The 25,230-nt window shown below is 44.4% G+C and overlaps 1 protein-coding gene across 6 annotated transcripts in view; it reads left to right on the forward strand.

The window, feature by feature from the left end:
• The first annotated feature begins 977 nt into the window (after positions 1-977).
• The window catches only part of ATRX (ATRX chromatin remodeler), a 206,638-nt gene continuing 182,385 nt past the window's right edge, over positions 978-25,230 (forward strand). For 2 of the 6 annotated variants that reach the window (XM_055119818.1, XM_055119816.1), the window contains exons 1-2: positions 979-1,233; positions 19,950-20,027. Coding sequence is in view for 4 of the 6 variants with exons in the window: in XM_055119813.1 (XP_054975788.1) it covers positions 1,214-1,233 (20 nt within the window). In the remaining 2 variants the exon portion in view is untranslated. Of the gene's footprint in view, positions 1,234-19,949; positions 20,028-25,230 lie in introns of all 6 variants that reach the window. The other 4 variants (XM_055119813.1, XM_055119814.1, XM_055119815.1 and 1 more) reach the window with 2 other exon arrangements.

Here is a 25,230-nt window from a genome sequence, read left to right on the forward strand (position 1 = left end):
AGTCACTCTTGGACGCAAATGGGATGCTGGTCTCGAACCAAGTTTGGCTACGTGCGAAGCATGCACCTTATCCAGGCCGGCTACCTACAAAGCCAGTGTACTCTGTCGGGATCCAGAAACGAATTAACTTTAAAGAATGGAATTGTGATTTGCAGAGATTACCAGTTGGCAATCAAATGAAAAACCATGAATAGTGGAAAAACTTTCAGAGATTCTCCAAACTGACTGTTATGAGAAAAAAAGAGATCCAGGTTGGTCTGTCTAAGAATGAAACATCACCTCAGACCCGGGTAATAGTTGATACGTTTGTATGCTCCCCAAAGGTAGTTTCGGGTTTTTCAATATTGAAAAAAATTGTATGCAGATCTTGTGTGTTACACGCATACATCCATTATGTATGTAAGTATGTCGTTACGCTAAATATTATACACAAAACACGCCAGAAAAGCAACCAACTTGGAATCTGGCTGGCATAGCCAGGTTTGTTGCAAGTTGGAGTGTAGGAAAGAAAATGCATAGAAGCGCTCTCCAGATTCGTGGTTAGGAGTGCGACGTCCGGTCTGAATTTGGGCTCCCACTTGTGTATTTGGGTCTCCGAACATCTGGAAACCGTCGATGACGGGCAAGGCTGCCCCAAAAGGATGTCAAGAATGGCACGAGATGTTCTGGATCAAGGATGGGCAGAGGGATGGGCTCCTAGTAAACGCTCCACAAACGTGTCCCCGTAGTGCTTTGTCAGCCCATCGAAGACAAAAGGCGGGCTCGAGAGTATTTTCAGAAGAGCGTCCAATTACGTCACTGGCACTTTTGGGTCAACGGGATGGAATTAGACCCCTTGGAAAAGGTGGAGGGGATCGAATGACGTAGACCGCCTTAGCAACAGGCCCCACGAGAAGGTGGATCCGCGCAGCCAATGGGCGGCCCCGCCGCGGCAGCGCCAGCCAATGGGCGGCGGCGGGCGGAAGGAGAAGGACGCTCCAATTCTCCCGCCTGAGCCTCGGCCCAACAAAATGGCGGCGGCGGCGGCGTAGCTTTGTTTCCGCGGCTTCTGCGGCGGTGGCGGCGGCAACGGTGCCGGCGGCGCGGGGAGGCCCGAGCCCCCTTTCGAGTGCCGACCCGAGAGGCCGGCGCGCGCCTCTCCTGCCCGGGCGTCGGGGCGCGCTGGACGCCGCCTGACGCGCGCCGACAGTCGACCAGGCGTTGAGGCGAAAACATGACTGCTGAGCCCATGAGGTAAAAAAAAAAAAAAAAAACCGCGCTCCCCGCGGGCCGGCCCGCGCGCCTCGTCGGTGTCCGGCGCCAGGGGTGGGGTGGGGGGACGGCGCGGCCGCCGTGGGGGAGGTCAGGGTGGGACTTGGCGGCGCGCGACCTCCCGGGTGCCGGGGCTGAGAAAGCTGCCGACGGCAGGCGGCCGCCCGGGTGGGGGTGGGGCGAACATGGCGGGGCGAAAATGGCGCGCGACCTGGCGTGCGGGGCCCCCCGCGGGCCACCTCCCCGCGGTCGCCAGGGGGAGGCCGGGCCGGCGCCTGCGGGGGTCTCGGCCCGGCGCCCCCCGCGGGCTCCAGGCGGCCAAGTGGGCGCCGGCCGGGGCCGCGCGCGAGCATTGTTTGCAGAGCGTTAGGCCTAGGCGCTGCGTGGGGCGGGGGGGGGGAGGAGGAGCGGGCCGGGGCGGGGGGGGGCGGGGGCCGGGGGAGGGCGGGGTGGGAAGAGGGGGAGGGGTGGCCGGGAGGATGGGAAATCCTGGGACGGCGGCTCGGTGGCGTTTTTTTCGACCCGCCGGCCGCGGGAAGTCCCCCCAGCCGCGCGGAATTTGGCTCTCCGTCCGCCCCGAGGGGCGGGACAGGCGTTTCGGAAGGGACGGGAGGGTGGATCGGAGCAGATCTGCAGATCCTTGGGATTCTGAAAAAAAAAAATCTCCATCGCCTTGCCTCCAGCCGGAGGACCCCGAGGTACCACTTTTTTTTTTTTTCTTTTTCCTTTTGGGTCACACGCTCGCGGTGCCTCCTGGCTCTGCACTCAGGAATAACTCCTGTCGGGGCTCCGGGGACCATATGGGATGCCGGGGATCGAACCCGGAGAGGCGAGCGCCCTAGCCCTTTGCACTGTCCGCTTCCAGCCCTGTCTGTTACTTTTTTGGAGGGGAAAAGCCAGCTCGAGTGGGTTAGAAGACAGATTTCCACTGTTTTGACTCGGTGGGTGAGATGAGAAGCGGAAGTAAGTGGACCCTGTTTTGTTCATTGTTTCGTGCAGGATCGGGGAGCAGGTTAACACGGATTGGATGGGAAGGGAGATTTCTTGCACGGGAAGATGGACTTGGCTCACTAGTCGAGCACGTTGATCAGATTGACGTTATTTTTGTGCCTTTGATTTGCCTCTTGGTCGTGTCTTCGAAGATGAGCGGCCAATACTGAAAGTGTACTACTTTGCATCGGAAGTGTAGCACCGCATTGGGTCCCCTGTGAATGAAGTAATTTTTCTATTTTGAAGTGCATTCTTGGCGCCTATTGACAACATGAGTGAAATTAGAGGGAGCACGGCTCACGGCAATGCATTTGTACTTGGCCAAATGTGTTTCTGAGTAACTAGTAGATGATACACCGCTGGAGTCGGGAACTACCCCGGCCTTGCAGAATTTTTACAACCCTTAAGCTAGCATGTAAAATTGTGAAAGAGCCTTTAATACTTATTATTTTCCTGCGTTAACGACAGTAGATGTTTTCTTCCCTTGAGGGGAAAACCCCCGTAGTTTCAGATAATGGATACCTCGTTCTGTAAAGATTGTGACCTCATTTTCTGAATTTATGCTCAGTGCAAAAAAATCTTTACAGGATATTTGGCACAAAAGAGGTACCCCATATAACTTGTTAGTACTCATGTTCTAATGCATAAAGGGTATACTTTTTCGTTAAATAAGATTGACCTCTCGATTTTACCTTCATGAGGTGTGCTTTGAAAACCATTGGTTGGACTTGAATTTTCTCCCATTAGTTAGGGTGAACAAAGTTTATGTATGTAGAATTTCCGAATACACACATTCATTTCATGTGTTTCATAAAGGTCTTGAAACCTTTTGTTTATCATGTTGGTAACGTTAATATTTCAACAGAAGTTCATTGTATCTTGTTAACTTTCTTGTGATAACAATAATTTTAACTGAGGTTGAGTGTTTATTGTTGACTTTGATTTGTAATCTTGATTAATTCACCAAAAAACCGTTTGGGGTGCCATTAACATTGTTAAGGGTTAAATATTAAGGTGAAAAATAAATAGAGGTAGAGATCAAATAACTTGGCCATAAATGACATAACTTTTAGTTGGTGGAGAGAGAATTAAATTTAGTGTATTTTCTTGTGGTTGCTTGTTTGGGGGCCACACCCGACAGTGCTCAGAGGCTATTCCCAGCTCCCCTGACCTTAAGGGACTGCATCAAGCAAGACAAGTGCTTTAATCTCTGTTCTGTGTATCTTTTTTTATTTTTGCTTTTTGGGTCACACCCGGCAATGCACAGGGGTTACCTCCTGGCTTTGCACGCAGGAGTTACTCCTGGCGGTGCTCAGGGGACCATATGGGATGCTGGGAATCGAACCCGGGTTGGCCGCGTGCAAGGCAAACACCCTACCCGCTGTGCTATCACTTCAGCCCCTCTGTATCTTTGCCCTTGATTTAATCTTGACTCCAGAGTTTGCTATTTTTTTGAGCTACATCCAGCAGTGAAACCCCCATGTACCCAGTACCTGGGATCACACCCGGGCCTCTAGCATGCAAAGCATGGACTCTGCCTGTTGAGTTATATCTTTCACTACAGGAATGTGTTATTTTTATTTATTTTTATATTTTAATGTAGAAAAAAGCCACAACTGTTGATATAATTCTAGAATTAAAATTTATTAGGTAACAAAGTTGCAATATTAAAATCAATTGATCTAGAAAATGAATTTATGTGAACATATTTATGTCTGATTTCAGGGCTAAGTCCTTGTCTAAGAATTTAGGAATTCATGTTATTTAAAGTGCTGGAGCGATAGCACAGTGGGTAAGGGCATTTGCCTTGCACACGGCCAACCCGGGTTTGATTCCTCCACCCCTCTAGGAGAGCTCAGCAAGCTACCGAGAATATCTCTCCTGCACGGCAGAGTCTGGCAAGCTACCCGTGGCATATTTGATATGCCAAAAACAGTAACAACAAGTGTCACAATGGAGACGTTATTGATGCCCACTCAAGCAAATCGATGAGCAACAGGATGACAGTGACAGTGACAGTGATGTTATTTAAAAATATTTTAAACTAAATTTGTGTGGTTCTGGGGTTAAATTCCCCCCCCACACACTTTTTTGTTGTTCTGGGATTGAACTCAGGGCCTCACACATGCAAGGCTAGTGCTCTACCGCTAAGCCACATACAGGCCCCAAATTTTTCTTTGAAAAATTTTTATAGGGAACCATCTTGCATGGGAGCCACTGGGAACACAGCTGGTAGTGTTGGGGAACTGTCAAGTGCTAAGGAGCAAACTGAGGGCTTTGTCATACTGGATCTGAGCTCTACCACTTGAATTATTTCCTGGGCCCTAGAGTTTGTGTTTCTTTTTTTTTCTGTTTGTCTGGTACTGTGGATTGAACCTGTGTTAGCTGCATGCAAGAACAAGTGCCCTACCCATTGTACTATAGCTACATCCCTGTATGTTCTTGAGCACTAAGAGCAAGGATTAGTTCTGCTTTTTTTGTATTGATGTGAAAAAAAACTTAAAGGGCTGTAGAGGTAGAAAAGTGGGTAGGGTGCTTGCTTTGTACTTGGCTGATCTGGATTCAGTCCATGCCTAGCATCCCATATGTTCCCATGAGTCCCTCCAGGAATGATCCCAGAGCACAGGCAGGAGCAAGCCCTAAGCTTTGCTGGGTATCACTGTATCACTGTCACTGTCATCCCGTTGCTCATTGATTTGCTGGAGCGGATACCAGTAATGTCTCCATTGTGAGACTTGTTTTTGGCATATCGAATACGCCACAGGTAGCTTGCCAGGCTCTGCCGTGCGGGCGAGATACTCTTGGTAGCTTGCCAGGCTCTACTAGAGGGGCGGAGGAATCGAACCCGGGTTGGACGCGTGCAAAGCAAACGCCCTACCGCTGTGCTATTGCTCCAGCATTGATGGGTGTGCCCGAAAACCAAAAAGAAAGAGAAAAAATTTCCTAGGATTCTGGTATAAAAAAAATAGCCAAAAGGTATGAAGGAGAAAATACACAATTTTCTTGGCTAAATCATACACTGAAAATTCAGTGGCATAGTTTTTGAGTTTTAGTACTACCTTTTTTTGAGGGAGCGTTGGTTTGGGCCATATCTTGCGTTGCTTGAGGGCTGTAAGCACTGTCATCCAGTTGTTTATTGATTTGCTCGATTGGGCACCAATAAAGTCTCCATTGTGAGACTTGTTGTTACTGTTTTTGGCATATCGAATACGCCACGGGTAGCTTGCCAGGCTCTGCCGTGCAGGCGGGATACTCTCGGTAGCTTGCCAGGCTCTCCGAGATGGGACAGAGGAATCAAACCCGGGTCGGCTGCATGAAAGGCAAATGCTCTTCCCGCTGTGCTATCGCTCCAGTCTGCTACTCCTGGTACTTGAGGGTTACTCCTGGTTTTGTACATGGTGCTCAGGGGACTATATTTTGTGCCAGGGGTCGTCGTACTGAGGTCAGCCCCATGTAAAACAGATGCCTTAAAACTACTCTCTTTTTGGCGTGCTTGACTATTTTTTGTTTAGGGACCACACTTGTTGACACATAGGGTTTACTGCTGGTTCTGCTTTCAGTGATCATCCGTGGTGGGACTCAAAGAACCATATGGGGGATATGGGAACCATACTGGGAATCAAACTTGTGTTGGCCTCACGCAAGTCAAGTGCCCTACTACTGTTTTTATTTTTATTTTTATTTATTTATTTTTGCTTTTTAGGTCACAGCCAGACCCCCTACTACTGTTTTTTATCTTATTTTTTTTTCTTTCTGGGTCACAACCGGTGATTCACAACCGGCGATGCACAGGGGTTAATCCTGGCTCTGCACTCAGAAATTACTCCTGGTAGTGCTGGGGGACTATGTGGGTTGATGGCATTCGAACCTGGGTCTGCCGCATGCAAGGCAAACGCCCTACCTGCTGTGCTATCACTCCAGCCCCTGTTTTTTTTTCTTTTTGGGTCACACCCGGCAATGCACAGGGGTTACTCCTGGCTTTGCACTCAGGAATTACTCCTGGCAGTGTTCAGGGGATGTATGGGATGCTGGGAATCAAACCCAGGTTGGCTGCGTGCAAGGCAAACGCCCTACCCACTGTGCTATCACTCCTGCTCCACCAGCCGCTGTTTTTAAAGGTTTATTTTGTTATCTATTTTAAATGAGATTAACTTGTTTCTACAGTTTTTGGTATTTTTGAAGATTAGCTGTTCTGATTGTAAGTTTAACTTTTTTTTGGCTTTTTGGGTCATAATCCAACGATACTCAGGGGTTATTCCTGGCACTGCACTCAGGAATCACACCTGGCTGTGCTCAGGGCACTCTGTGGAATGTCGAGAATCAAACTTGGGTTGTCCGCATGCAAGGCAAATGCCCTCTCCGCTGTAGTATCTTGCCCTGATAAATTTTAAGTTTTGATCCTTGAAATACATTTATTTTTTCTGTCAGCCTATTTAACATTCATAAACTCAGCCATCCATAGACTTGGAACCTTAGGATACAAAGGTGGACTGTGTTCTGTGTACAGATGATGATAATTACTATTATTATTATTATTATGTTTGAAGGCTACACCCGGCATTGCTCAGGGCTAACTTCTGGCTTTGCACTGAGGGATGGACTCTGCATTGGCTGCATACAAGGCAGATGCTTTACCCACTGTACTTTCTTCAGCCCTTTCATGCACATATTTATTTATTTTTTGGTTTTGGACCACATCTGGCTGTGCCCAGTTCTGACTCTTGGCTCTGTGTTCAGGGATCATTCCTGGAGGGCTTAGGGAACCATATGTGGTGCTAGGGATTGAACTTGGGTTGACTGCGTGCAGCCACCCTATCCACTATATTAACTCTTTTGCTCCAATATGCTGAATTTCAGCTTGGGGTATTTGTGTGAAATATTTTAGAAATACTTTCTTGAGTGTTTGGTAACAATCATATTTCAAGAATCATGGGATAGGCACTAGGATGGAGCAACTTTCAGGGAGGGAAGGAAGGACTCCTTGGATCTCAGAGAGTGTCATTGCTGCAGTGCTCACATCCCCAATGTGTTTGTAGGTGCCCTGTTGAGTGGGTTGGAGGATGATGGGCACAGGGGCAGCCTGTAACCCTAACTCACCTATCGGGCGTTACAAAGGCAAGTTATTTTTCCCTGCACTCCATGTGGATTACTACCAATGAACAAAGTAAGAAAAGGCAACAGCAGAGCTGGGAGGTTCTTTGGTTGCCTCTTGCTGAACTTTGTAGTCACCTTCTAATTAGAGCTATGGTTTGTTCAGGCATTTTTCTTTTCCCTTTCCTTTAAAATAGTTTTTAAAGCATTTTTACCATATTTTATACATGCCCACCACCAAAGTACCACGATCCCTTCATTATTAACTCAAAGTCATTTTTTCCTACCCCTTAACACCCTCAGATTGGCTCTGTATTTTCAGTGTGTTTAAAATGGAAAACATTTTAGGCCCGGGTGATAGTACAGCAGGTAGGGCATTTGCTTTGCACATGGCTGACCCAGATTCTACCGCTGACATCCTATATGGTCTCCTGAGCACTGTCAGGAGTGACTCCTGAGTGCAGGGCCAGGTTTAAGCCCTTATCACCTCCAGGTTTGTCCCCCAAACAAGAAAATTACTTTGAAAGAAATATTTTTAAATTATAAATGGAACCAGAGATATAGTACAGAGGATAGGGCACACAGCTAACCTGGGTTTGATCCCCAGAACTCCATATGGTTCCCTTAGCACCCCCAGGAGTGATTCCTGAGCATTGATGAGTGTGGGCAAAAAAATAAACCAAAAACGTTTAACATTTTTTTCTTTTGTTTTGGGGCCACACCCAGATAGGCTCCGGGCTTATTCCTAACTCTGCACTCAGATCACTTCTGGCTTTGCTAACAAGACCATATGTGGTGCCAAGGGTTTGGATCCAGGTTGGCTACATGCAAGGCAGTCACCCTACCTGCTGTACTATCTCTTCAGCCTCTAAACTGGAAAACATTTTTAATTGTGTTGTACTTTCACTCACCTATTTTTTTGGTCATACCCTGTGGTGTTCAGTGGTTACTCCTGGTTTTGCATTTAGAAACTACTCCAGGAGGTGCTTGGGGTATCCTATGGGTGCCTGGGATTGAACCCTAGGTTTTCTGTGTGCAAGACAAATGCACTACTGGCTGTACTTACCTCTCTGGCCCGTGGGCTCTTCGACTCACTTTTTTTTGGCTACACCCAACAGTGCTCTTACTCCTTGCTCTGCGCTTAGGAATTACTCTGGGTGGGCTCTGGGCACCATATGACATGCCTTAGATGGGACAGAGCAAAAACCCTGTACCTGATGTAATGTCGCTCTGGCCCCTTGACTCACCTTCTATTTTCCCATAATGATAGTTTGCCTTTTACTTTCTTCCAAAAGGTTCTTATATGCAAATATATGCATAGTGGGAATTTAGAGTAGTTCCCTTTGGTTTTGATCAGTTACTGTTTTTAAATACTCTTTTTTTTTTGGCTTTTTGGGTCACACCTGGTGATGCACAGGAGTTACTCCTGGCTTTGCACTCAGGAATTACTCCTGGCGGTGCTCAGGGGACCATATGGGATGCTGGGAATTGATCCCGGGTCGGCCGCGTGCAAGGCAAACACCCTACCCGCTGTGCTATCACTCCTGGCCCTCTAAGTAGACTCTTAAGAGCTCGCTGAGAAGTTAGATGTTCAGTTTGAGGAAAAAAATCCTGTCCTTATAATCTGCAGAGAACATGTTTTTAAATTACTGGAATGGGACTAGAGAGATACTATAGCAGATAAGGCACTTGCTTTACATGCAGCCAAGGCTGACCTGGCTTTGATCCTTCTCATGTATTCCCTTGAGCCCCTCTAGGACTGATCCCTGAGCAGACCCAGGAGTATGACTTGAGCACAGCTGTGTGTGGCCCCAAACTCCTTCCCCGATATTTGACTTATTTTTTTTTCCTGTGGCCACATCCAGGGTTGCTTAGTGCTTACTCCTAGCTTTGTTCAGGGATTATTATTGGCATGGTTTTGGCGACCATATGGGGCGTTGCTGGGGAACAAATGTGGGTGCAAGGCAAGCTTCCTGCTACCTGTACTATTACTCCACCTCCACCCCCATATTTTAAATCTCTGAAATATCTTGACTAGTCTATTTATGATTGGCAAATTGATTTTATACTTGCAAATTCCATGAAAAATTGTATTTACTTATACAAATAAAGTTAATATCTTCACTTAAATATTGTGTACTAGCCAAATTTTGAGGGGCCACACCTGTCAATGCTCAGGCCACACCTGTCAGTGCTCCTGGCTTTGTGCTCAGGGATCACTCCTGGCAGGGCTTGGGGTGCCACATGGAGTGTTAGGGATTGAACCCAGTTCATCTGCATGCAAGACAAGCACCTTGCCTACTATATTATCTCTCCAGCCCATTAGCCAAAATTGTGGAAAGTTTTCTGTACAGGGAAATGGGTGAAAGGGAATCTAAGAACCCTGATGGATGGATGAAGACACTGGTGGTGGGATTGATGTTTGAACATAATATCACTCAAACATAACAATATTACAAATTACTTTGTAAATCATGGTGCTTTAATAAAACAAAGTTTTCTGTAAAATACTTGCATTCTTACTATGTGAAAGGCGTTAAGCCTGACCTCTGGCGTGTAGTACATAAGAAATGTAATACTAAAATGGAATTTTAATGTAAATATGTGTGTGAAATTTTTTCCCCTAAGATACTGTGTGTATTTATGTGCACTTGAGATCCTTAACAAATTGAGAGACAGGAGATGAATAGTCCTTTGGTTTATATGAAATTAATTCCCCAGACCTTGAATATTCCATTAGATATTAGCAAAAATTGTTCAAAATGTTTAAATCTTTGAAAAATTATACATAGTTTTCTCTAGGACTGTTGACTACAACAAGGCAGTAAAAGGAGTCTTAAATAGGATCTCTCTGTACCTTTATCCTAATGCTTATGCTATGATTCGCTTGATCATGCACATGCAAGAAAGATATTTAACACTTTTTCCATCTGTAAAGTGCTTTTTTGGGTCACACCTGGCGATGCACCGGGGTCACTCCTGGTTCTGCACTCAGGAACCACTCCTGGCGGTGCTCTGGGGACCATACGGGATGCTGGGAATCGAACCTGGGTTGGCTGCGTGCAAGACAAATGCCCTACCTGCTGTGCTATCACTCCAGCCCCTCCATCTGTAAAATGATAATAAACTTACTAGGTACAAAAAGCCTATGGTTTGAAAGAAGAGAGCATGATTATAACAGCAGGTCTATTTTTGGGATCTACATCCAGTGGCGCTCAGAGGCTGCTACTTTTGCTTTTTGCTTTGAAGAGTCATGTTTTCTTGGGATTGAACTCAGGCCTTCTGCCTGCAAAACATGTGCTCAGCCATCTAAGCTGTTTCTGGCCCTGAAAATCCTTTTTTTTTTCTTTTTGGGTTAGACCCGGCGATTCTCAGGGTTATTCCTTACTCTGCACTCAGGAACTACAGCTGGCAGACCATATAGGATGTTGGGGATCAAACCCAGGTTGGCCACATGCAAGGCTAACACCCTACCTGCTGTACTATTGCTCCAGCCCTCCTATCAGCAGTTCTTAAAAAACAATTAACTGGGAGCTCAGTGATAGTATAGTACATCTGTTAGGGTACATTTCTTGCACATAGCCAACTTGGGTTTGCTTTTGGCACCAAAAATGGGCCCTCCTGGAGTGATTCCTGAGCACTGCTGTGTGCTGGGTGTTACCCCCTCCAAAAAAGAAAAAAAAAAAACAAAAACCCCAAACCAAACCAAAATGAAACCAGAACAAATAATAGACCAAAGCTCTGGTGTGATTTTTTGTTTTGGTTTCTTGGGCTACACCCAGTGGTGGGAGGGGTGTGGGGGAAGGGGCTGCTCCCTGTTGTGCTTAGGGGGCTCATGCTATTTCCAAGATCTAACTCCTGTTTTCAGTGTCTGCATTCCAGTCCTTTGAGCTATTTCCCTAGCTTGGTTGTTAAATTTTAACAATATAAAGAGGTCCTGGGACTAAAAGTTTGAGAATAACTGATGAAATGAATGCTGAATTATGAGCCAAACCTTTGTTACTTAACTGATTGTATGACTTTGGGCAAATAACTGTTATTGGTCCCCTGCAAAACGAATTTGTGCTAGATAATTTATAGTTTGTTTTGTTTTTGGGCCAAACCCTGTAGTGCTTAGGGCTTGCCTCTGGCTCTGTACTAGGATAATTTCTGGCATATAAAGTTGTTTTTAAAAGAATAATCTATGGGGCCGGAGTGATAGCACAACAGGTAGGGCATTTGCCTTGCACAGAGGGTAGGGTGTTTGCCTTGCACGTGGCCAACCCGGGTTCGATTCCCAGCATCCCGTATGGTTCCCCGAGCACCGCTAGTAGTAATTCCTAAGTGGAGAGTCAGGAATAACCTCTGAGCATCACCGGGTGTGACCAAAAAAGCTGTCACTGTCACTGTCATCCCATTGCTCATTGATTTGCTCGAGTGGGCACCAGTAACGTCTCTCATTGTGAGACTTATTGTTATTGTTTTTGGCATATCCAATACACACAGGTAGCTTGCCAGGCTCTGCCGTGCAGGCTCGATACTCTCGGTAGCTTGCCAGGCTCTCCGAGAGGGGCGGAGGAATTGAACACGGGTTGGCCGCGTGAAAGGCGAACACCCTACCGCTGTGCTATCGCTTCAGCCCAACTCAAAAAGAAAAAAAAAAGAATAATCTAGTTTAAGAGCCAGAGCAATAATACAGTGGGTAGGGCACTGAACTTGTATATAGCTGACCCAGGTTCTATCCCCAATATCCCACATGGTCTCCAGAACTCCCTGTTTAATGATCCCTTAGTAAAGACCCAGGAGTAAGCCCTGAGTATGGCTTAGTATGACCAAGAAACAAAAACTAAAAATGAAATCTAGATTCTTGAACTGTTGATAAATTTAACATTGTTTGACGATAGCACAGCGCGTAGGGTTTTTGCCTTGTACACAGCCAACCCAGGTTTGATTCCTCCATCCCTCTTGGAGAGCCCGGCAAGCTACTGAGTATCCCGCCCGCACAGCAGAGCCTAGCAAGCTACCCGTGGCGTTTTTGACATGCCAAAAACAGTAACAACAAGTCTCACTGGAAACGTTACTGGTGCCCACTGGAGCAAATCGATGAACAACAGGACGACAGTGCTACAGTGCTACAATTTGTTTTTTCTTGTGTAGAACACCAGTGATAAGGGTGCCAAGTTAATATACAGAAACACTACTTAAATGAGCTGGTGAAACTTGAGAGCCTATGTACTATTAGACCCAAGATACCTTATGTCTTTGCTAAGTGGTACTGCATCCTAAATACACCAGAAGGAAGAAGAAAGTCCTAAAAGAGGCTGTTAATAAGGGCTTGCTAATCTTTGATTAAAGAACACATGATGGGGGTTTGGTGCCACCAGCAGATCAACTTGTACCTGTGGGGCGAGTGCATGAGCAGCCTGATGGTGTCTCCAGATTTCCTGTTATACTAAAATTGCTGCAGTGCTTCTGGTCGGACCTGAACAACTCAGGGCCAAGTTTCCCGAGAAATTAAACAGCTAAAAGTTAAGTATGTGGGAATTACTCCCACAAACTACCTCCGACTCAGCTATACAAGCTCATTTATTGGCCTTGCTTCAGAAACCCATAAACAAACCTCGAAAAAGATCAGAATCCTCACTTAACCTCAGACCTGCGCAAGGTTGAACAGACCAGGGTAAATTGGCATGTGTGTGTGGGTGGGTGGGGGGCAGGTCATCTTGGTGCCACTCATGCAGAGCCCCTGACAGCCTCTTACTCCCAAAATCACCTCTGGACAAACCTCACCAAGATATTAACCTGTTGAAAATTTGTATATGCAGGTTGTGTGACTGAAATCTCCAGGCTTTCTTGGTCTCAGGATGGGCTGCCTCCCCTCATCGGAAGCCTGGGCAGTCATGCCCATACTCCAAAGCTTCCACCCAGTTAAAAAAGCTGCTCCAGCCTTTCCTTCTTGATTAACAACACTGAATGCCCTGAACAAACACGATGACCTTTTTGTACCTGTATTGCAAACCATAATGCACAGGTGGAGAGAGAAAAAGAAGAAAATTGGTCTGCATTACATGCCTTCTGGGGGTGTGGTGTTGGAGGATTGTGGGAGGGTATCAGTGGACATTGGTGATGGGAAATGTACACTGGTGGAAGGATGGGTGTTGAATCATTATATGACTAAACTCAATCATGAACAGCTTTGTAATGGTCTATCTCATGGATATTAAAAAAAATAAAGAATATATGAATAGCTCTATGAGACTTGCACATAACAAACTCCTGCCTTATTTGAGTGGAATGGAGGGGGTCTTTGGGATAAACACCAAGCAGTGACTGGGGGTTACTTCTTAGTTTAGGGATTGCTTCTAGGGATGGTAGGGGAATTTTGCTGTGTGGGGGTTCTAATCCAGTCCTCATGCCTGCAAAGTGTGCATTCTAGCTCACTGAGCTATCTTTCCCTGGACTCCAGACTGCCTTTTTTGTATTTATTTTGGCGCTTGGGCTGCATCTGATATTGCTCAAGGCTTACTCCTGCCTTAAGGATCACTCATGGCATGGTGCTCAGGGGATTATAGGGAGTGCTAGGGATTAAACCTGGGTCAGCTTTGCACAAGACAAGCATCCTACCCATTGTACTATTTCTCTGGCTCTACTTTCCTTGTTTTTGTTCTTTTGGTTTTTGTACCACACCCAACCGAGCTCAGGGTTTATTCCTGACACTGTTCTGTGCTCAGTGATCACTCCTGGCAGTACTCAGGGGGACCTTATGGGATGCCAGGGGTTGAACCCCAGTTGACTGCATGTAAGGCAGGTGCCCTACTCTTGTACTATCTCTCTAGCTTCTCTTTTTCTTGTTTTAAGTAATAATAAAACCCTGATTACATTTTCTTTGGGGTCAATGGGGATGTTTCTGTATTCTGTGGACGCATGTCTTTTTTTTGCCTTAAAACATACATAGTTTGGGTGGCTAGAGTGATATTAGAATGGATAAGGTGCTTTTCTTCCATATGGCCTTCTTGTGTTTAGTCCCAGCATCACAGTCCCTTAAACCTCACCAGTAATGATCACTGAGTGCAGAGCCACGGAGTAAGCCCTGACCACCGCCAGGTGTATCCCAAATAAGCTATTGCAAAGGGTTGCTACTGTGAAGGTATATACTTTACCACTATTTCCATGCTTGGGCTGAGCCTCACGCATGAGTGAATCCGAAGAAAACCCAGGTATGCGGGACTTTGTGACTGAAAATCTGGTTTCAATGGAATTGGGAACCAGAATCCTCTGCCCGTAGCCCCCTGCTTCTGGCAACTCAGCAGTCATGCCCATAAGCCACCTTTGGCTGGCGCCAGATAATCTCGTCATTGGCCACCATCCAGATTTCATGTCCTTCTCTCTTGGAAAGGGAGCATAACATGACACTTGCCATAACCATGCGTCCTTACACTGCGCCAGGCTGTTTCACTCGGGGCACCCCGGAGGGGGGTGGGTGAGACCCCTCCCTGCCAAGGGACCCAGCCCCAACAGTCAAAAACCTCTAGAACTCAACTGCTGCCATGCTCATCGCCGCTCTCCACACGCTCAGGCTGAGCCTCACCCACGACTGAACCTATTCCTGGATTGCGCAGCCGCGTTTGTGGCTGTGTGACAACTCAAAACTCACACCACCCATACTCCAACAGTACCGCACCACATTCGATGGAGTTTAAAATAGGAAGCAACCAATCTTAGGGGGAAATATTTTCACACACACACATAACACAAGGCTCAACCTTTAACAACATGTTAGTGATCTCTTATAGAAGGGCTTAATGGCCCCTGGGTGAAATACAACAATCTTCACATTCTAAGGAATCTTTTGGAGCATTTTCAGCGGTTTTTCATAACAAACAATACAAAATAATTCTTTTCAGTTCTGCTTTGGGCAGGGGTTGGGGTCCAGGATGGAAACATCCTAAATATGGTGGCGAGAAGGTAGAATGGTGGTGGGATTGGTGTTCGAATATTAAATGTGATCAAATATTGTGAACTACTTTATAAATTTAAAAAAGATTTAAAAATGGATCGGAAAGAAAGGAAGTTCGAGTTTGGGGGCATATTTAGGAAAATTTAGCACAAGAGATGGATCTATATTGAGTCTTGAAGATGAGTTACCGGTTAAGGGTTGGTTGTGAAAAGTGGCAGTTTAGGTAAAACTTTTAGTATGGCTCAAGGAAGTAAGCATAGACAGGAAATAAGATACGGACACAAGTAATTCTGAAGCAGGCTACAAAGTGATGATGTTGCAGTAATTGGAAACTTAAGGTGTTATGGGAGTTCAGAGTAGGAAGACATTTCTGATATGACCTGAATAGGCTTTATAAAGAAATAACTTTTGAATCTGACACTTAGAGGAACAGTTCTTTTGGGGGCACACTTCACTGTTCTCAGGTCTTACTCTTAACTGTTCTCAGTGATCATTCCTGGTGGTGCTTGGGGTATAATATGTAGTGCTGGGGATTGAACCTAGTTTGGCTATGTGCAGGGTCAGCACCATACCTGCTGTACTACATCTCTGACCCCAAGGTACAGTTTTTTTCTTTTGTATTCAGGCTACTCAGGGGCTCCTTACAGCTCTGTGTTCTGGAGACACAGTGCTACTCAGGGTGCTAGGGATTGAACTCAGACTTCTAGCATACAAAACATGCATTAGGTCAGCTGATGGTGCTCAGATACTGTGCCTCGCTCTGCTCAGGACTGATCCCTGGTGGTGAATAGAGAACCTTATCTGGTGCTAGGAGTTGGCTGCATGCAAAGCAAGTGCCTTTCCTCCTATATGATCTCTCTGGCCCCCAGGTACAGTTTTTTGGGGTGTGTTGAATGTTTTGATCACATGGGTGTTTGTGGGTTGTGCTCAGGGATTTCACCCAGAGGTGCTGGGCAACTGTGTGGTGCCAGGGGTTGGTACTGGCACCAATCTTACCTTGCTTTAGGTACAGTTTTCACATGATTGAGGGAGAACTCTAGATGTGAGGATTAACACCTAGAGCAAAGGAATGTTTATATATTAGTATTCTTTATTTGGAGTAAGGTCAATTTACAATTTTTGGTGGGGTCTGGGGGAACCACACCAAGTATTGTGTGTGGGTTGTTCCTGATGGTGCTTGCCGTACCATGCAGTGTTAGTGATTGAAATTGGGGCTCCCAAATGGAAAGCATATGTTCCAGCCTTTTGAACCAACTCTCAAGTCCATAATACAGAGATCTTTTTGTGGGGGAACACAACCAGCAGTGTTCGGTGCTTACTCCTGGCTTTTTGTACAGGGATCACTTTGTGTATAGGGCTTGGCACCATGTTTGCTGTTGGGTATCAAATCAGGGTTGGCTGTTTGCAAGGCAAGTGCTATATTTCTCCAAGTTTGGTTTATAAGTTTGTACTTCTGTAATTGTGATGCTTGCATATGTGCTCACCGAGGTGAGCACTGTTAGTTGAGGCACAAATTCTGGTTGGGTTGTCCATCAGGGATTATTGTGGAGATCACACATACTTACAAGAGGTCACAGTTCCTATCTGTGTGTGCACATCTTTTTTTTAAAGTTGTGCTTGATATGGGTTAAATATTTGGTTTTGATATTTGGTTTTTAGGCCACACCTGGCCATATTCAAGGTTTTCTCCTGGCCCTGTGCTTGGGCATCATTTTTAGAGGGCTCTAGGGACCATGTATAGCACTGGATATTAAACCTGACAAGTGAAAGGCAAGCACCCTATACACAGTCCTATCTTTCTGGCCCCTATACATGTTTTTTGGCTTTTTAGGTCACACCTGGCAATGCTCAGGGGTTACTCCTGACTCTGCATCATAAATTACTCCTGGCGGTGCTCGGGGGACTATATGGGGTGCCGGGGATCAAACTTGGGTTGTCCATGTGCAAGGCAAATGCCCTCCCTGCTGTACTATCACTTTGTCCCCTTCCCCATTTTTAAGTTTAAATGTAGTATGGGTCCCATGCTTATGGAAGTGTTGAATTTCGTGGTTTAGACATATATAGAAACTTGACCTCTTACCCTTGCCACTGTATTACTTTCAGATCTCATCTTTTTTTTTTTTACTTTTTGGGTCACACCCAATGATGCTCAGGGGTTACTCTTTGCTTCACACTCAGGAATTACTGCTGGCAGTGTTTGGGGGACCACATGGGATGTCAGGGATCAAACGTGGGTCAGCCGCATGCAAAGCAAACACCCTACCCACTGTGGTATCGTTCTGGCCCCCCAGACCTCCTCATCTTGCTTCTTTATATCATTTCTCTCTTTTGGGAGTAATTTTGCCTACCTTTACTACCTACTATATTACTCTGTATACCACAGATTAATGAGAACATCTTTTGTTTGACTTTGTCATTTACTTAAGGTAAAATTCTCTAGGTCTATCCACGTTAGAACAAATTGTGTGATTTCATCATTCCATGTGGTATTTAGAGTAACTAGATGAGGAAATGCAATGTTTTACAGTGGGGATCCCCAGGTCAACCTTGGACACAGAGTATAGGGAGGAGAAGGAAAAAAGAGTGGAGGGGAGGGGCGGAAGTGAAGGGGAGGGGATGAAGAGACAGATGAGAAGCAGTGGAGGTAAGGTCATGGGATTAAAGTACAATAGTGGTCTTAAAATAAACCATTACGTATATACCCCTGGTTCATTATCCACTGGTGTGGCTTGGGGAACTATGTGCAGTGCTGGAAGTCAAACATCTGGTCAGCTGCTTGCATGACATCTATATTGTACTTTCACTCCGGCACCCTAATTGTTATTTCATTTTCTTTTATTAGTTTTTTTGGGCCACACCTGGCTGTGCTCAGGGCTTCTGACTCTGTGACTAAGTATCATTAGTACTGACTCCTGACTCTGTACTAAGTATCATTCCTGGAGGGCTTGGGAGACCCTATGGGGGTGCCAGGGATGGAACCTGTGTTGGTGGTGTGCAATGCAAGGGCCAGTTTACTTTCTTACCTGCTGTACTGTCTCTTGGGTTTCCTTTGTATTTTATTTTTGTTTCATACCCAGCAATGCTGAGGGGTTCTCCTGGTTCTGCACTGAGGAAGCACTCCTGGTAGTGATCAGGAGACCATATGCGATGCTGGGGGTCGAACCTGGGTTGACCATGTGCACGGCGCCCTACCTGAGTTCACACTACCTGCTGTACTATTGTTCTGGCCCCTATTTTTTTGGCGGTTCACACCCAGAGGTGTTCAGTGCTTATTCCGGTTCTGCTCTCAGGGATCACTCCTTGCAGTCCTCTGAAGACCATATGGATTAAGACCTGGTCAGTTGTGTGCAAGGCAAGTGTCCTACATGCTGTACTGCCTCTCTAGCCCCGAGTTTCCCCGACTTCTAATATTGCTTTTATTTTTTATGCTATACCTGACAGTGTCAGTGTTTATTCCTGGTTCTCCACTCAGGTATCTTTCCTGGCAGTCTTAGGGAACCATATGGCATGTTGGGAATCAAACCTGGGTCAGCTGCATACAAGGCAAATGTTCTACTTGCTGTACTGTTGCTCGAGAGCATGCCCCCTTTTAATTTTTATGTTTTGTGCTTTTTTTCCAAACCTGGAGTTGCTCAGGGGTTACTCCTGGTTCTGCACTCAGGACTCTCTCCTGTTGGTGCTCGGGGAACCATATGGGATTCCAGAGATCCAGCTAGGGTTGGAGTATGCGAGGCAAAGAACTTAGCTATTTTACTATCTTTCTGGCCCCATGCCTCCCTTTCATCTTATAAGGAACCCTATATTTTCCTTACAGGCTGCATCAATTTACATTCCATTATTATGGTTTCTTTTTTCTAATGGATGTGAAACGTTAACCTCCTTACGGTTTTGATTTGTGTTTCCATAATGGCTAATGACATAGAGTATCTTTCCATGTGTTTATTGGCTAATTATTTCTCTTTTAAGACAAATGCCTGCTGAAATATTTTACCTAATTAAAAAAAATCCTTGCTTTTATTTTTGTATAATACACATTTGTGCTCAGGAGTCACTTCGAGTTTGGTGCATGGGAGAACATGCATTGCCAGGGATCAAGAACCTGAGCTATTTGCATGAGTGGAATCATCTGGCATTTGTCCTTTTCCTTTTGACTTTGCTTAACATGACACTTTAGTTTCATCCAGTTTGTAGCAAAGGGGAAGATTACGTCTTTTCTTACAATTTGTTATCTATTTAATGTATTTGAGGTCATATCATAGTGGTAGTGTTAATGTTTATGGTGTACAGAATTACTCTACTACTACCACTAAGGTATCCAAGACCCTCCTTTGAGATATCTCCCTGATGAAATTTTTTGTTTACTTGTAGGAGTCATTTGTAAGTTCTGGCTATTAACCTCTATTGGATATGTGGTTTTTAAAATATTTTCATTTTCACTCTTTTAGGTTCCACTCACTGGAAGTTAAGGACTATTTCTGACCTGTGCTTAGGGGATGGTTGTTCTGGGGACTATGTGGTGCTGGGGATTGAACCTGGGGCTATTGCATGCAAAGCATTTGTTTCAGCCCTTTAAGTCAACTTCGTGGTTTCTGTTTTTTCACTCTTTTGGTTGTCATTTGATGCATGAAAGTATTTAATTTTGATGATGTTCGGGTTAATCTAATTTTTCTCTTTGTTTTAGGTGTTTTGTGGCATCTAAAAAGTCATTAACAAATCTAAAGCCATGAAGATTTCTCTCTTCTAAGAATTTTATTATTAGGTATTTACGTCTTTAATCTATTTGGAATAACATTTGTATGTGGTCTGTGATGACCGTCCCACTTCATTTGTTATTATTACTGTTGTTGTTTTTATTGATTTTAAGGGCATACATTGATGTTCAGGACTTCTGGCTTGGCTCAGGTATCACTCTTGGAGGTTATCAGAGGATCATATTTGCTGCCAGACATTTGCCTTACCTGGTGTGTCCTCTCTCCAGCCTCTTTTTTTATTAGCAGAGTACCATGGTTCCATAAAATACTGAAATACACTTGACAATAGACATAGGGAAATCTAGTCAATAATGAATATTAGAGGCTTCTTCAAAGGTTTTATTCCAGTGGCAAAGATAACAAAACAAATAAATGGAACTACATCAAACAAAAATGTTTTTGCGTGTCTGAAGGAACATGGGCTAAAGTAATAGGATAATGGCAGAAAATATTTGCACACAATATAGCAGACAAAGGGTTAATATTCAGTATGTATAAAATCCTCAGAGTTTAGCAGCCAAAAACCAAATAATCCCATAAAAATGGGGAGAGAAAATGAACAGAAATTTTGCCAAAGAAAAACATATATGGCCAGTAGGCATATGAAAACGTGTTTGTTACTTATCAGGAAAATGCAAATAACAGCAACAATAAGATATCCCCTCACATTAGTGAGAATGGCATATATCAAAACAGTCTAGAAATGGCTGGAGAGATACTACAGTGATTAGGGCACTTGCCTTGCATGTGGACATCCTGGCACCCTTGGCACCCCATTTGGTTGTCTGATCCCAGAGTGATCCCTGAATGCATAGCCAGAAGTAATCCCTGAGCATCACTGGGTATGTCCTCCCCACCAAAAAAGTGTCTGGAAAGAACCATTGTTGTTGTGGATATTGTGAAAAAGGAATCCTTATTTACTCTTGGTGAGAACGCTTGTGATTCAGCCTGTATGTAAAATAGTATGAAAAGTTCTCAAAGTAAGAATGGGATTGCCATGTGACCCAGCAATTCCACTTCTTGGCATCTACTCCCAAAACACAAAGATGTTAATTAGAAAACATATATGCACAATTAAGCACATTATAGTGCTTAATATAGTAGCCAATATATGTAAACAAGCCAAATGTGTAACGATTGATATATGTATAAAGAAGTTGTGATATATAGATGCGATGGGCTACTATGCAGCTCTAAGAAAAGGTGAAATGCAATTCACTGAAACACGGATGGAACTGGAGGGTATCATGTTAAGTGATGTTAGTCGGAGGCAAGACATCTCAGATGATTTCACTTATCTGTGGAATATAGAGAGACACAACAAGGACGTGGTATGGAACAGTCATAAACCCTTGACTTTGGATTACCGAACTGATTACCAAGCAGTGTGGGGAGGGGCAGGGAATGAAGACTGGACTACAGGTTACATAGGGACAGCGGTAGACAACTTTATATATCAGTACCATAAACTTTAGTACTATTGTAACCAGGTTGCCTAAACTGTAGTAAAAAGGCAACATGGTTCAAAACAGTGTAGATTCTTATACTTTTGGTGTAGAATTACTGCAACTTCACCATCACCAAAGTGCCAAAAACCCTTCACCGCTGTTGTCTTTTTGTCTGTTGCAGTACTTCCCACCCTTCCCAGTCTCCCCACATCCCCTTCCTTGCTTGTATAATTCAGTTTTGTTATCAGTCCAAAGGTTTGTTTTATTGGTTACTCTCTATTCTCTTGTATTGCTGCTTCTGTGTCTGTTTCTTTTCCTCCACCTCCCCTCCTCCACTTCTCCCATCCCTAGGTTCATTCCCTGTAGTGTTTGGGGACTGAATTTGGGTCAGCCATGTGTAAGGCAAATACCCTAACTACTGTACTATCTCTTCACCCCGCCTCCTTAGTGTGTTTCTTTATATTTCATATGAGTGGAATCATCTGGCATTTGTCCTTTTCCTTTTGACTTTGCTTAACATGACACTTTAGTTCCATCCAGTGTGTAGCAAAGGGGGAAGATTACATCCTTTCCTACAATTTGTTATCTATTTAGTGTATTTGAGATCATATCATTGTGGTACTGTTAATGTTTATGGTGTACAGAATTACTCTACCACTGAAGTATCCAAGACCCTTCACTACAGTCTTATAGCTAGCAGTCATTTTATTGTGTGTGTACATCACAATTTCTTTCTTTTCTTTATTTTATTTTTGGGCTACATCTAGCATTGTTCAGAATTTACCCCTGACTTGGTGCTCATGGATCATTCCTGATGGGTGTAGCGGAACCATAAGGGATACCGGCGATTGAACTTGGGTCAGCCAAGTGCAAAGCAAGTGCCTTACCTGTTGTAAATAACTCCAGCACATTTTTTTTTGCTTTTTGGGTCACACCTGGCTCTGCACAGGGGTTACTCCTGACTCTGCACTCAGGAATTTATCCCTGGCGGTGCTCAGGGGACCATATGGGATGCTGGGAATCGAACCCGGGTCGGCCGCGTGCAAGGCAAACGCCCTACCCGCTGTGCTATCGCTCCAGCCCCTCCAGCACATTTCTTACTCTTTTTTGGGGGGATGCACACCCATAATGCCCACAGTTTGTGTCTGATTGTGCTAAAGGATTATTCCTGGCAGTGCTTAGGGGACCATAGGTGGTACCAGGGATCAAACTGGGTATCTCCCCAGTTTTATTTTATTACTGTATTTAGCTTTTTTGAATCTTACCTCCATTTAAAAATTATTTTAGGCACCGTTACTTACAATACTGTTAATGGTATTTCATGTCTCCCCATTTTTAATGGATATGTTTATCTTTTGTTGTTGAGTTTATGAGTGCTTTATATATCTTTGATATTAGTTCTTTATGTGATGTGCAAGTATTCTTTATCTTGTGCAAATATTCTCCCATTTAGTGGGGTGCCTTAATTTTACCCATTATTCCTTTTGCACCACAGAAACTACTGAATTCGATGCCGTCCTATTTGTTTATTTTCATTTTCTTTGCCAGTGGAGTAGAATCATTGAAGATAAGGATCATAATCATTTAAGGATATATATTTTTGGCTATGGGACATAGCTGGCACAGTGCTCAGGACTTATTTCTGGCTCTATGTTCAGGGACCACTCCTGGCAGACTTAGGACTGTATGGGATGCAAGGGATGGAACCTGGGTTGGCTGTGTGCAAGGCAAATGCCCTACCCGCTGTACTATTGCTCTGGCCTCACTGAAGATTCATCTGAGGTTATTATAATTGATACTCCTATCTAATTTTTTTGATATATTTTATGGATTTAGAACTCATATCAAGGTCTTTGATCCATTTTGTTTATGATGTTGAGATAGGAATGAGTTTGTTTTTTTGCATGTGGCTGTGCGGTTTTCCAAGCACTATTGAAGTTTTACCTTTCTTCACTTACTGCAACTAACTCCTTTGTAATAAATTAACTGAGGATTTATGGCTAGACTCTCAGTTCTTACTATATTGATATTAATGATTGAATCTTTCCACGTTATCCTGTTTTGATTTTTGTAGTTTGTTTTTTTTTTTTTTTTTGCTTTTTGGATCACACCCGGCGATGCACAGGGGTTACTCCTGGCTCTGCACTCAGGAATTACCCCTGGAGGTGCTCAGGGGACCATATGGTATGCTGGGAATCGAACCCGGGTCGGCCGCGTGCAAGGCAAACGCCCTACCCGCTGTGCTATTGCTCCAGCCCCGATTTTTGTAGTTTTAAACTATTGTTTAAAGTATTATTATTATTTTAGGTTTTTAGCTCACACCCAGTAGTGCTCAGGCTTTACTCCTGGTTCTGTGCTTAGGGATCTCTCCTGGCAGGGTTTGGGGGACCATATGGGATACTGGGAATTGGACAAAGGTCAGCCATGTGCAATGCAAGTGCCCTAACTAACCATTGTACTGCCACTCCAGCATATGTTTAAAGTATTATTAAGTGCAGTGTCTTCTATATTCTTTTTCCCCCTCACAATTATTTTGACTCTTCAGGGAATTTTGTGACTGTACAAATTCAGTAGTTGCGCTATGTCCTTGAGGAATATCATTGGAATTTCATAGAATGGCTATAAATATTTTGGGATAGCCAACTTTATTCATTTGCATTGGATGTCTATGGTTCTCACGATCCTATGTTTTTGGTTTTTTTTTCTCTTTTTGGGTCACCTGGCAATGCACAGGGGTCACTTCTGACTTTGCCCTCAGGAATTACTCCTGGCAGTGCTCAGGGGACCATATGGGATGCTGGGAATTGAACCCGGGTTGGCCATGTGCAAGACAAACGCCCTACCTGCTGTGCTATCACTCCAGCCCCATGATCATAGGTTTTGAGATCTTTCCCCATTCAGTGTTCTTGGCATTCTTGTACAATATCAGTTGACCATAAACATGTGAGTTTATTTTTGGGCTTTCTTTTCTATTGTTTGTGTATATGCACGTGTGTATATGTGTGTATGTTTATGCCAGTACCATTTTGTTTGAGCACTTACTTTATTATAGCAAGTATTGAAAATGGGAAGTCCAGGGGGCCAGAGAGTAGTACAGCAGCAGGGCACTTGCCTTGTAGGAGGCTAACCTGGTTCAATCCCTTACAACGCATATGGTCCCATGAGCCTTGCCAGAAGTAATCTTTGAGCACAGGCTAGGAGTAAGTCCTGAACACCCCCAGTGTGGCTCCAAAACCAACTGAAGAAAGGAACTGTGGAGTCAGAATTTCATCTTGTTTCTTTATAATTAGTGTGTGAATTTGGGCTTCCTTTAATTTCCTTATGAATTTTGGGATTAATTTTTACTTGTCTTATTTTTTTGGATTCTGGGGCCATGCATGGACCTCATGCATGAAAGTTCTGTGCTCTACCACTGAGCCATATTCCCATCCCCAGAGTTTTCCACTTCTTCAATAATGGCTCTTAAAATTTTGGTAGGTATTATCTTGAATGTAAAAATAATTTTGGGAATTACTGCTCTCCTAGCAATATTGTCTTTTATTTTGTGAACATAGAATTCACTCCATTTAAGGGGTTGGAGAGATAGTACCAGAGGGTAGGGTGCTTGCCTTGCATGCAACCGCTGACCTGAGTTCAATCCCTGGTATCCCATATTCTCTCTCGACTACAGCCAGTAGTGATTCCTAAGGACAAAGCCAGAAGTAACCCCTGAGCATTGTCAGATGTGACCCCGAAACAAAACAAACAAAGAATTAATTCCATT

This window comes from Sorex araneus, chromosome X, assembly GCF_027595985.1.
Source record: "Sorex araneus isolate mSorAra2 chromosome X, mSorAra2.pri, whole genome shotgun sequence".
Taxonomy (NCBI): domain Eukaryota; kingdom Metazoa; phylum Chordata; class Mammalia; order Eulipotyphla; family Soricidae; genus Sorex; species Sorex araneus.